The sequence below is a fragment of the Sturnus vulgaris genome, chromosome 1 (assembly GCF_052056855.1).
Source record: "Sturnus vulgaris isolate bStuVul1 chromosome 1, bStuVul1.hap1, whole genome shotgun sequence".
NCBI classification, from domain to species: domain Eukaryota; kingdom Metazoa; phylum Chordata; class Aves; order Passeriformes; family Sturnidae; genus Sturnus; species Sturnus vulgaris.
The window spans coordinates 96,928,382-96,941,005 of record NC_142243.1 but is presented as its reverse complement, the minus strand read 5'-3'; the positions used below and the strand labels follow the sequence as shown (position 1 = coordinate 96,941,005).

At 42.3% G+C, this 12,624-nt stretch overlaps 2 protein-coding genes across 2 annotated transcripts; one reads left to right on the top strand and one right to left on the bottom strand.

The window, feature by feature from the left end:
- Window positions 1–213: 213 nt before the first annotated feature.
- Window positions 214–3,338, bottom strand: ALG2 (ALG2 alpha-1,3/1,6-mannosyltransferase). Its single transcript, XM_014875189.2, has 2 exons — window positions 2,972–3,338; window positions 214–1,141 (listed from the first exon to the last, which is right to left on the bottom strand). The coding sequence occupies exons 1-2, from the start codon at window positions 3,302–3,304 to the stop codon at window positions 239–241; spliced, it is 1,236 nt and encodes a 411-aa protein (XP_014730675.1). The 5' UTR covers window positions 3,305–3,338; the 3' UTR covers window positions 214–238.
- Window positions 3,339–3,561: 223 nt separating this feature from the next.
- On the top strand, window positions 3,562–8,929 carry SEC61B (SEC61 translocon subunit beta). Its single transcript, XM_014875190.2, has 4 exons — window positions 3,562–3,701; window positions 3,806–3,903; window positions 4,540–4,641; window positions 8,596–8,929. The coding sequence occupies exons 1-4, from the start codon at window positions 3,699–3,701 to the stop codon at window positions 8,681–8,683; spliced, it is 291 nt and encodes a 96-aa protein (XP_014730676.1). The 5' UTR covers window positions 3,562–3,698; the 3' UTR covers window positions 8,684–8,929.
- The last annotated feature ends 3,695 nt before the right edge of the window (window positions 8,930–12,624 follow it).

Sequence of the window (12,624 nt, the reverse complement as noted above, 5' to 3'; positions counted from 1 at the left end):
ACAGTACACAAAAGAACTCCTGCAATGGCAGATCAGTCTACCCACATGAAAATTTTAACCTTTTAATGACACAGTGGGACACATTTTGCTCCTTCTATGTGTTAAGTGACATAAGGCAGCACAAGAAGCAAAACAAGGACATTCAGGTATCTCTAATTCTTCATTAGTCACAATGAATACTAGTCCCCTACACAAATGAGAGACACGATGTTGTAAAATAAAACACAGGAATATAATTTTATTCTGTTAATCTGCGTATGTATTGGTACAGTTGTTCTGAGAAAGCTTCTGAAGAAAATTTTTCCATAACTCTCACTCTCCCAGCTGCTCCCATTGTGTCCTTTAAGAGAGGATCTCTCACAATTTTTTCCATAGCATCAGCGAATTGGGTTGGCAGAGGATCACACAAAAATCCTGTAACATTATGTGAGATTGATTCTAAAGGACCACCCGAATTAACTGCTATAACTGGACATCTCATATACATTGCCTCCAAAGGGACAATGCCAAAATGTTCATTGCTTGGTGTATAAAGCACACATACAGAGTTACTAAAAAGAGAAATTTTCTGTTCATCCGAGAATGATCTCAGAAAAGTCACATGGTCATTAACACCAAGTTTGGCTGCGAGTTTCCTCAGCTCTTCATAATGCTCCACGTTTTCCAGAACTCGCTTATCATAACCACCTGCCATAACCAGGTGAACTTCATCCCACTCGTGAGAATCCAGTCTCCCTTGAAGTTCGTGCAAAGCTTCAAGAGCCAATGCTAGGTTCTTTTTTCTCTCATACCTATTAATGGAAAGAAACAAGAACTTCTTCTTTTTCGGTATCAGATCAGCTATGTCTGCAGGAACAATTTCTTCAAAGCTACTGATGTTGAGTGATGGGTAGAGGACATCTGGGTTTATGTGAGATAGGGACTTAAATGTGTCTTTGAACACGCTGGCAGTGAACTTGCTGTTCACAACGATGCAGTCTGCCATGCCAGTCGTGTACTCTTCCAGCCAGTCGAGTGGCAATCTGTAGAGGCGCTTCAGCAAGGATTCTCTCTTGGTCAGAAGTTGATCGGGAAAGTGACAGTAAAACAAAACCTTCTTTCGGGTTCTGGCCAGTCTAAGTACAGGAATGCAGGCAGACACCTAGTGCAACCAGAGAGATGGGACAAGAGGAGAGGTTAATTATTTGTGTCAGTGCCACCAGTGTGTACATGTGATTTCAAAGTCATGCTCTGAGAGCCACTGCTTTGCAAGCCAACTGCCTTCTCCCTCTTCCCCCACACAAGCACATCAAGTTGTACTCCCTAATCCAGGACCTCTCGTTGCCCTATAATTTCTCCCTGCTCCCCACCAAGGTCCCTTCAAGTCCGAGGATTTCTCCAAACATCTCCTTCTGCCACTACCAGGGGTGCTGGGAGCAGAGTCCAAGTGACAGTGGCATCCTCTCCCTTTGGCTGCCTCAGAATGTAAGAGGGAAATTGCAAAATGTGGAATATGTCAAAATTATCTAAAGTCAGGGTGTGCTTTGATGTAAGATCTTTGTATACTTCCAAGCCTAATCATCAGGAAAGAAGACCTAAGCAGTGGAACTGACAGCAGCTAGCATCTCTTAGTCAACAACATCCTGGAACTAATAAGCCTTAAGGATGTAGTAAATCAAGATGCTGATTTATGTCTATGTATACATTGCTAGCTTGGCAAAATACTCAAGGTCTATCTATCCTATAGTTAAACTATGTTCATAACACTAAAAAACACACCTACAGGTCAGAAAGACCCCTGCTCAGGTGAAGACCATTTCCCTAAGCAAGTGCAGAAGTTAAATGGGGTTATGTAACTTGTATGGGATCACAGAATCAATCAGGTTGGAAAAGAGATCACTGAGTCCAAACGATGACCCCACACCACTGTGCCAACTAAACCATGGCATAAAGGGCCACATCCAGTCTTTCCTTAAATATATCCACGGACAGCGACTCCATCACCTCCTTGGGCAGTCCATTCCTATATATCATCACCTTCTCGGAAGAAATTCTTCCTAATGCCCCCAGCTAAGTCTCCCCTGGTGCAGCTTAAGACTATGTTTTCTCATGCTGTCACTGGCTGTCAGGGATACCAATCCCCACCTGCTAGAACATCTTTCAGGCAGTTGTAGAGGGCGATATGGTCCTCCTGAGCCTCCTTTTCTCCCAGCTAAACATCCCAGCTCCCTCAGTCACTCCTCATAAGACTTGTGCTCCAGATCCTCGCCCAGCTTCACTTCCCTTCTCCTGAAATTATTAACTAATCATAACATTATGAAGGCCTACACTTGGGAAGTTACTAACTCTGAATTTCTGTGTATAAAAGATGACACAGAAAGCCTGATGGGGTGTCCTTCATTTGTGGAACACCGGGGAGCAGACAGACTTGCTCTGAAATGAACAATCGATACTGTGTGTCATTATTAGCTTGTTGCACGCCACATAATGAATCAGATTTTGTGGGGATTTGATACTCCAAGACTCTGGAGAATCTCTTTTATGAGAGATTGCAGAAATTGGGCCAGTTTAGTCTACAGAAGAGAAGACTAGGAGGGGATCTTATTAATTCATATAAATATCTTAAAGGTGTCAAGAGGATGGCGCTAGATTCTTTTTAATGGTGCCCAGTGACAGGTCGAGGAGCAGTGGCCATAAACTAAAACACGAGAGAACTTCAACATCCCCATGAAGAAGAACTTCTTTACATTGAGGGTGGCAGAGCACTGGAACAGGCTGTCAGGGAAGTCGTGGAGTCCCTGGAGACATTCCAAACACATCTGGGCGCGTTTCTGCATCACCTGCTCTAGGTGACCCTGCCTTGGCACGGGGCTTGGAGTAGATGATCACCAGAGGTCCCTTCCAACTCCAACAATTCTGTGAAGAGCAGCCCACCAGCATCCCGGCAGCGGCGCTCCCGTCCCCATGCCCACGGCCCTGTCCGTGCCCGCACCTGGTCGCACACGAAGGCGTCGAAGCTCTCCCCGCTGAGCAGCAGCACGTAGAGCGCCACGAAGGCCATGCGCAGGGCGGCGCACAGGGCGTGCCCGCGGCCGCACAGGCTGCGCGGGAGCCAGCCGCCCGCCCGCCGCACCGCCAGCCCGCGCGTCTCCGCGAAGCAGCGCCCGGGGTCGTAGTGCGCCGTCCAGATCTGCACCCGGCAGCCCCGCGCCCGCAGCGCCAGCGCCGCGTCCACCACCAGCCGCTCCGCGCCGCCCAGGCCTAGGTCCGGGTGCAGGAATAGCACGGACGGACCCGCTGCTCCCGCCTCCTCCGCCTCCTCCATGGTCGCTGCCGCGCGGTCGCATGCGCAGCCCCGCAGCCCCAGCGGGACACGTCAGCCTTCCTTCCCTTCCTCCCGGGCCTTCCCTCTCGCCCCGCCCGCCGGGCGGCCCCGCTGCCGCCCGACGCGCCGCTCCCCGCGGTCCCGAGCCGGCCCGGCCGCTGCGCAAGGAGCGGCCGCGACGGAGTTGTCCCGGGGGGCAGCGGTCTCGGAAGGCGGCCGCCGGGCGAGGGGTGAGGGGATAAGGGGCCGGTGCTGCTCAGGCATTATCCGGGGAAGCCCCGCGGCCCGGGATGCGCGGCGTGGGGGCGGAGCCTGACGCGGGCACGGACGTGGCCGGAGCGGCTGCAGCGGAGCGTGTGTGAGAGCGCACCGAGCCTGAGCCAGCGTCGCCGCCATGGTGAGTGAGGGGCTGCCCGGGGCGGCGGGCGGCTGAGGCGCCCCTTCCCCGCCGGCAGTGCCCGCCGCCTCTCACCCTCTCCCGCTTCTCTCCTCTCTCTGCAGCCCGGGCCCAACCCCAGCGCCACCAGTGTCGGCTCCTCCGGGCGCTCCCCCAGCAAGGCTGTGGCTCCCCGCGCCGCGGGATCCACCGTCCGGCAGAGGTGGGTGCTGGCCGCGCCTCCCCAGCGGGAGCAGCTCTTGCCCCCGCCGTGCGCTCTGCTTGCCCCGGGCTGGTGCCCTCTGCTGACGTGGCAGCACGGCTAATGCCAGCCCAGAGAAAGGCCACGCTGCTGGGGAAGGGTGTGCAGCACAAGTGCTGTGAGGAGTGGCTGAGGGAGCTGGGGGTATTTAGCCTGCAGAAAAAGAAGCTCCAAGATGACCTTATCTTCTCTACAGCCCCCTGAAAGGAGGGTGTAGCCAGGTCTGTGCCTTCTCCCAGGCAGCAAGTGACAGGATAGGAGAGCACAAATCTTAGGCTGCGCCAGGGGATGTTTAGCTTGGACATCAGGAGGAAGAGGCAATTAGGCATTGGAACGGGCTGCCCAGGGAGGTGGTGGAGTCACTGTCCCTGTAGGTGTTTAAGGAAAGATTGGAAATGGCACTCAGTGCCATGGTCTAGTTGACATGGTAGTGCAGGGTCATAGGTTGGACTCAATGATCTTAGAGGTCTTTCCCAACCTAATTGGTTCTCTGAAGTGTATTGTTTCTGCAGAGACTCCTGCACTGCTTGGTCCTCGAAGCTGGTGGAGTACTAATGTGTTGTTTGGTCTTTTGTTTCCTTCTGTCATCCCTTAAAGGAAAAATGCCAGCTGTGGGACAAGGAGTGCAGGCCGTGCCACGTCCACAGGGACTGGTGGGATGTGGCGGTTCTACACTGAGGACTCTCCAGGGCTCAAAGTGTAAGTTGGGTTAATGGGTGGTGGCACGCTTGAGGGCTTCAGAGCTCCCCTGCTTACATAGTCTTGCACTCTTCGAATTAATAATCATCTGTCAGTGTTTTGGTGTGCATGGGAAAACTTGCTGAGTTGGTGGTTGAGATGACAACGACCATAACATTTAATCTGCAGCCTCGGAGAGGTAGTTTTTTAAGTTACAGTGTTTTTAAAAAGGTAGGTACAAGCTGTATTTTGTATTTGCCAAAGTTTATCCAAAGCGGTCTTTGAAGGCTGTGAGCAATCATTTTGAGGTTGAGAGAGATCACTTGTCTCAATTAATTTAAGCATCTGTATGCATATTTTAATTCTCTTTTAAGTAAAAAAATTGGGTTTTGTCTTATAGTAGCTATGTTATGATCCTTTGCACCCCTTGAAAACACATTGTAACTGATACAGCATATGCTTGCATCAGGTGTTTTTATTAAAAAGCTGCAGACAAATTACTGTAGCTGAACTTGCCTAGCAAATAGCATGCCAATACCTTGTATATCTCCATTTTCACAAAGTGAACATTCCAAGATTATGGTTGAATACCTGGTAATGTTCCTTAAACTATAAAGAGAACCTAAGTTCTTTACTCTTTTGACCAGTTTGAGCCCTTGAGATGACTTTCCAAACAAACTTTACAGCCTAATACTTGGCTAAGAAAGGTGGACGGTGTATTTGAGCTGATGAGTGTGTGCTGTTATATCCTGAGTGGAAATTTGTGCTTATTGTAGAATTACAGTTTATGAGCTCTTGTTCTTACTGGGTTGAAAAGTCTTGAGATGCTCAGGGCTGACCTTCTTGCTTGTTTATTTTTTTCTCAAATCCATTAATACCTTCTTTTGAAGTTCAAGGGGGCTGCTTCTAGCTGCACAAATAAAACATTTGGTGAAGGGCTGGTGATAGTTCCATGAGTAATCCTTCCTTTGAAGTTGTCTTATGTGTTTTCATTTTCATATGTACTTGAAACTTTAAAAAACAAAATGTATCCAGCAAACCACCAAAGTAGTACTGTTCTGCCTTGCTTACTCCATTCTGAGTCCAGAAAGGAGACAAAGGCAAGGAAAGACAATGAGCAGCAATAGTGTTGTAGAGCAAATCTATGCAGATAGGCAGGGCAACTGTTTTCTCTGTTGTTTGGTCTACTAAAGTTCAATTTTTAAAATTAATTACACTAAACAGAAAAAAAAGGATTATGAAAGAGGATTATGGTTTTTTTTTTAATAGACTTCTGATACAAGCTTTAACAATTTTGCTAAATTGTTTCTTTGTGAATTCTTTGATTTCACTTTTGGCGCAGAATGACCACTTTGTTGTTTTCATCTTCAGTGCAAGCAGATCAGTAGACAGATTTTTCCATCTATTTGTGTTGCAACACAGTGGTTCCCGATTTTAGGGATTTGGAGCCCTGGGAGTGGTTTTTTTGGAAGCTGCTTTGGGTAACTGTTCAAGCTTTTAATGAAAGAACCAAATCTATATGAGTGAGTTGCTTTTACGAATCACCCCACACTAGATGTAACATTTTCTGAGCCATGGCTTGGTAGCAACTTTCTTGCTTATGGCTTTCTAGGTATTTATCTTCAGATTTTTTTTCCATTTCAACCGGTTGTTATTATTTCTGTCCCATTTAGTAGGCTTTAAAGTGAGAATGGGATATCAAGGGCTTGTGATTGCCTCAGTGAAGTGCTTCGGCTGAAGTTGTTTTTAGAAATGGTTGTGATCCCATAGAGCAATGGGAAAGCTTAGCCTGGTAGTGGTGGTGCGTGGGCTTTTTTGGTGTTTTTTCATATTGTTTAAAATGCAAGCTCTTAAAATTACTATGAAAAAATACGTAAAACTATCTGAGAACAGGTTAATTCATACTAGCTGCAATGAGGGAAATTTTGCTCTAGATAAAAAAGTTTATATATTTTATATTGTGTGGAATTAGATTGATGCTTTGGGTATTTTGTATCTGTATTCAACATCCAAAATAATATATATGTTGAATAGGCAAGTTGGTTCCCCTCAAGAAAGATCCTTTATTTGCATTACAAGATGCTTCAATATGTGTGTACCTTTAAAAACAACTATTAGCAAAACGGAGTTGTGGGGGATTTGGCTGAGAGGGAATATGATATTTTTCTTTTTAAAGCTTGGAGATTGCATGCTTTGAAAAGAAAACTAAACCCAAACTTTTTCGTCTTTTTGGGTCACTTGGTACCTGTGGTTCCTGTGTTTTGTCTTGGGCTTTCCTGCTTAAAGAGCTATAGGCAGCTTTCCTGTGGATGGAAAGTCAAATTGAGCTTGTTGTACAATATGCAGCCTTATGAAAGACATTCTGAGAATGCACAATACCAAATCTTTAGAGGAGTCTGAATCCATTTATTTGTGCTGGGCTGCGAAGATGCAGGTGTGTGGAGGAGAATTGCAGGGTTTCAACAGGTCTTCTTTAGGTCTGGAGGAAATCAGATACATGTGTCAACACTGGAGAGCTGTTTATTCTCTAGGGGTTCAATGTCATCTGCATGTTTAAAAACCATTATCGCTCTCAGTCTATCAGTCCCCACTTTATTTCCATGTAGTTCTGTTCTGATTAGTGGTACTGCTTTGTTCCCATATGCTTTTGGCAGAGCAGCTTACCTATTCCTACTGCTAAAGGCTCAAATGAATTAAATAGTAATTCAGATACAGTGTAAGGACTATAAATTATGATTTATATTGTATAGGATATAAACTTACATGTATACATATATATAAATAAATAAACATTTAAAATAAATATATTTATTTATATGCATAAAATGCTGGGGTTTGAGAATTACATTCTGTTGTGTAGTGAAAGATACCCCTTGAAAGGGTAGCTTGTGTAGTCACCATGTATGCAGACTTTGTTTATTTTGTTATTGGTTTATTTGGTAAATACTTTATGTCTGTGTTCAGGATTCTCCATACCCAAATAAGTCTAAGTATGATAGATAATAATTAAGTTTTAAACTCAATATAAGATTACAGTTGTGACCATTTAAAGTGTGCAGATCATGATCTTACAGAAAAATATGACAGGAAACTCTCTGAATCCCTTTTCAGTTTCCTTTTTTTTTTCTTACTTCGTATTCAGGTAGTATTTACATGCTTGTAAACAGTACCATGGCAGGTAACACAGGCTGGATAACAGATTTCCCAATAGCATGTTGAAAATCAGAAATGAGATTGTATGAAGTGAGTGGTGTGAAGGAGTGTTGAGTGTGTATTCATTTAATTGTTGCATCTCAGAAGAGCATGAAACAGCTAATTGAAGCTATCAACATGCAACCTAATATTAACTTGTTTTTAAAATACATTACTATACAATTTCTAAACAATATATAAAGGTAAGAGGGAAAAAAATTCATTTTAGGTAAAGATTTAATGATGTAGCTTTGCCACTTTGTCTGTGTTTTTCAAGAAGGAAGTCCCTGTCTCTCACCCACTGCTGCCATTGTTTTCAAATGAAATAAAACCCCCAAACTAAAACAGCTAAAGAGAATTTTTTGCCAAAATTTCAGTAGCCGCTAGAGGACTCTGTTGGTTTTTGTATCGGACTTCATCTTTGCTTAGGTGGCTATCTGAGTTGTAAACACAGATGATACTTTTCCAGAGACTGTGGAAACAGTGATCCATAATAATGAACCATTAATGGCTTTTTTAACAAGTGGGGATTTTGTCACTCTGTTGTGCTTTTTAATGTAACATTTAGGGTGTATAGAACTGTCTTTAAAAACAGTGGTAGCAGCAGCAGTTTTTAATAGAGATGGCTGTCTCATTTCTATGTGCCTTAAGGTATTTCTGTGGGAAGGGGAGTTTTCTTGCACAATTTTGTATGAACTGATGAGCTCATTTGGCTGATAATGACTGGCATTTGGGCAAGACAGACTTCTTTTTTATGTTAATGCATTTTCTCTTTATTTTTAGTGGACCTGTTCCAGTTTTGGTCATGAGTCTTCTTTTTATTGCTTCTGTATTTATGCTGCACATCTGGGGTAAATACACTCGTTCCTAGACTCAGCTGCCAACTTAAAGCATACATCTTGGACCAAAACTATGGTGGATCCTGATTGTTCTTGGAGAGAGACTGGGGAAGCTTCCTATCACCCGTTGAAGTCCTGTCAACTTTGGCTGTGATATCGAATTAATTTCTCAGTTCACTACTTGGGCAGCTTTAAAGCCTGTCATGGGTCATTTTATACTTGTATCTGTACACTTAGAATACAGGTATTGCAATAAAAGTTGTATATGGAAATAGAAACAGTCTTAACTGTATTTTTTCCTCTTCCAGTATACCACAGCTAACACATTTAGGTTTTCAGAGTTAATCATATTTCTGAGTAAATGCTCTTTGATAGTTCAAACCAGATTATTCCAAACTATGCATTGCTATATAATTTTATGCTAGAAGATATTTTTTTGTGGATTAAAGGGACAAAATCAGGTTCACAAACGTGTGAAGGTAACCAGCCTCCTTGCTGAAATAAAACTGAAGTACCAGTGCTGAGATGGTCATGTTCTTCTTTTAACTCCAGAAAAATAGCTCGATTTATTTATTTCCTAAATGCAAGTTAAACTTTACTCATTGCTCGTTATACATAAAAGTTATATAAGTGTGTTTGTTTTTCGAGCTGTACTTGAGGAGCAACATGAACTGGTACCTAACTGATTTTAAAAAGAGTAATTTCGCGGCTGTCAAAGACATTTTTCACCCTCGCTCACATGGTGTGGTTGTAGGGGCTGTCCTGTGCAGGGCCAGGAGTTGGACTTCAGTGATCCTTGTGCATCCTTTCCAGATTAGGATAGTCTGTGATTTGATGACTGCAGGTCCAGACTCTTTCAAGGAGAATTAAATGGAATGGGAGGACTGGAAAAGCAATGACTGCATTTCAAATAACAGGACATGCAAACAGCCTGAGATACAGCTAAGTGTTGCTTCACTTAATCACTCCAGTTTACTTCTGGATGTTCAGTATTTTCCTTTTGAACAGTCACACAGCTCTTCCTTCTCTTTTTAAAGGTATCTACATATTTGTGCATTGACATTTCTCACTGCTAATATGGTCTTGAATTTGGATAGAAATATTTTAGCCTGCTGTCCATGTTGAGTCCTGGTTGAATATCAGCTTGTAATGGGAAAATAACATTCTTAGTTATGCAGCCTTGACAGAAGTTCTAACTGCATGTTGTAGAAGAAGCCTCTTTTACCACCTTCCTTAAAGCAGTTCTTAAGTTAGCATTACTTCTGAAAAGACCAAACTATTCAGAACAAGAATGAGGAATGTTGTCTCAGGGCTATAAAAGTAATTGTTTTGAGCTCTGCTAATGGCATAGTACCTAATGTAAACGTGGAGGGAAAGATAGACTTGGAGCAGAAACTGAAAATTACCTTAGAAAATTTAATAGTAGGAACGTGTTTTCAGAAGTTTGGAAATTGAGGAACAGGGAATTTTGGAGACTCAAATGCAGTGGTGTAGTAGAACACTAAATTGGTGGAAACTGCTACAAATAAATCATGTATCAAAGGGAAAAGGATCCATAAATTATTTACTTCTATGCATATGGAAGGGAAGTTAAAACACAAGGGAAAATAAAATAAGTAGGAGAGTTAGCTCACCACTTCAAAAGGTGGAGATGAGTATCTCTCAAATGCTTTGCTTAGCAAGAAAATCTGTACAGTCAGTGATTTCATTTTAAGGCAAGAAAATGTAAAGAAGACCAAATGCGGGTCAGTCGTTTGCTGACCATGTGAACAGACCGTGTTGAGCTGATTTGTGGTGCTCAAAAGGAATGGAATACTCTAAAATAGTGTAAGGGTAAGGAATAAGGGATAACAATATCAAAGTAGGTAACCTCTTTTTTGCTGTGTTTTCTAATACAGTGTTTGACACTGTTTTCTAATACAGCAGGAAATAATTTTCTTTTAAACACTTCCAGTCCTTAGAAGCTGTTTGCCCACATCAAATAATTCCATTTAAAGGCTTCCATATATTTTCTTTTTTGGTGTCCTGCTGCTTCTAAAGACCAGAATTGATGATGATCTTGGAAAAGTGATGGGGAAAGGCTTATTCCTGTACAGCCTTTTGATAATTTTTTAATACATTTAAATACATTTTAATACATTTAGTTCAACTGAGTATAAAAATGTTGACTATTTTTACAGTGCTGTCCTTGTTTAAATATTTTGTTTTCTAGAATGGGCCTGTATCATGGGTTTTTGCATGCACTATCAAAAGAGCCTAATGTCTCTCATTTTGCACAAATTACTTCCCACCCTTTCTTGGCTCTATATTTTGTATTAACTTACCTCTGGTGACACTTAAGTTGGATTCAGCTAGCTGAAACATCTATAGTTTTATTTTATTTTCCTTGTACTTCATTAAAACCTGGATTTCTCTATTTTATGTTTTCAAGTTGTGATTATTTCAATTATTAGCATGAATGTGTTGGATATTCATGCTCATATTCTTAGTGTTTCATGTATACAAGTTGTAGTGGAGTCTTGCAACTGATGTTTATCAAACTTCAGCTTCAGAGAGGTACAGATAAAGAAATGCAGGTTGCAATGACTTATCGGAGTTTTGGCTAATAATGAACGTGAAATTCTGTATGGCCTGGGTGAATAAATTATAGCTATACTGATAAGCAGTAGCTAATCTGTGATACAGAAAACTAGTCTTTCAGTAATAGGTAATAGAAAAGAAGAAAGGGCAATAATTTGAAAAGCTTTGTATCAGGTAACTAGGAATTAGTAAGACTTTGGATTTTTATGCCACATACCTTGTGGTATATGATTGAAATACAAGCTTGACTGAGCTGACTCTTGTAAATGCCTTTACTTACATGCTGCAGAAGGCTCGTAAGTCCTCAAAGATCTTTACTTTGCATCCTTAATAATAAAGATTCAAGGTATCTGGAAGAATTTGTATTTCCTTAGAAGAGATGATAAAGTACTAGAACCTTTTATCCTTGACTTAAAGTATTTGCAACCTCAGACTCTCTTATCCCTCAGCTGAAGAAGGGGTTTTATAAAGGGATGGTTCTTTTGCACATGAGTTCCTCTGTCTCTTAAGGTTTTCCTCCCCCTCTACCCCCAACAATAAATCTGAGTTTGTGAGCAGGTTCAGTCTAATTTAACAATGACTTAGAAGCTGAAAGACCGTGTTCTTGAGGATTGGATGGAATAGGTAACTAGAAGAAATAGAAGAGGAAGATGGTCAAAGCTCCTGCTGTGCAAAAGCCTTGCACTTTCAACTTATTACCCAGGAAGAGAAGGGGGAGAGAGTCTTCTCCTTTATTATAAGAAAACTTTAATTTTTTCTCTTGCACCTGTTTGCATGCTGAAGTCAATCACCCACGAGCCATTGATGTGTAGGTATATTGGCTTCATTAGTTCTGATGTTTCAGATTTGCCTTTTACTCTTGCCATCTGTTTAGAAGCCAGCTGTACTGCACAACACACACATGCATACACATGCTCTTTCCAGTGGTTTTTGGTTTTGTTTGTTGTTGTTTTTTTTTTTTTTTTTCTGGAGAAAGAGATGACTTCAGAGTCTAACTTGTTATATACTTCCTGTTTTGATAATAAGGCTTTGTATTAGCTGTTTATATAAATGTGTTTCATAGAAGACTTTTCTAAACTTGGTATTGGTAATAATGTACTAAGAATAATAATGATTCTCAGCTTAAGATTTCTGAGGGGGGCCTTTCGGATTTTTTTTTTAATTGAGGGAAAACTTGTACATTTGTGATTTCTGCTATGATTTCAGAAGTTGCTGAAAGGCAGGCTAAGCAAGAGCAGGTGTGAAGTTACTGAGTATATCTCATTCCTGACATGTATTGTAGTCTTCTTCCTTCTGTGCTCTAGTTCTCTCTCTTTCTCTGGAGACCTCTGAAGATACTGAATTGTGCCACGTAGTAGGATAATGCTCTGATGCAGAGATATGCCAGGCAATA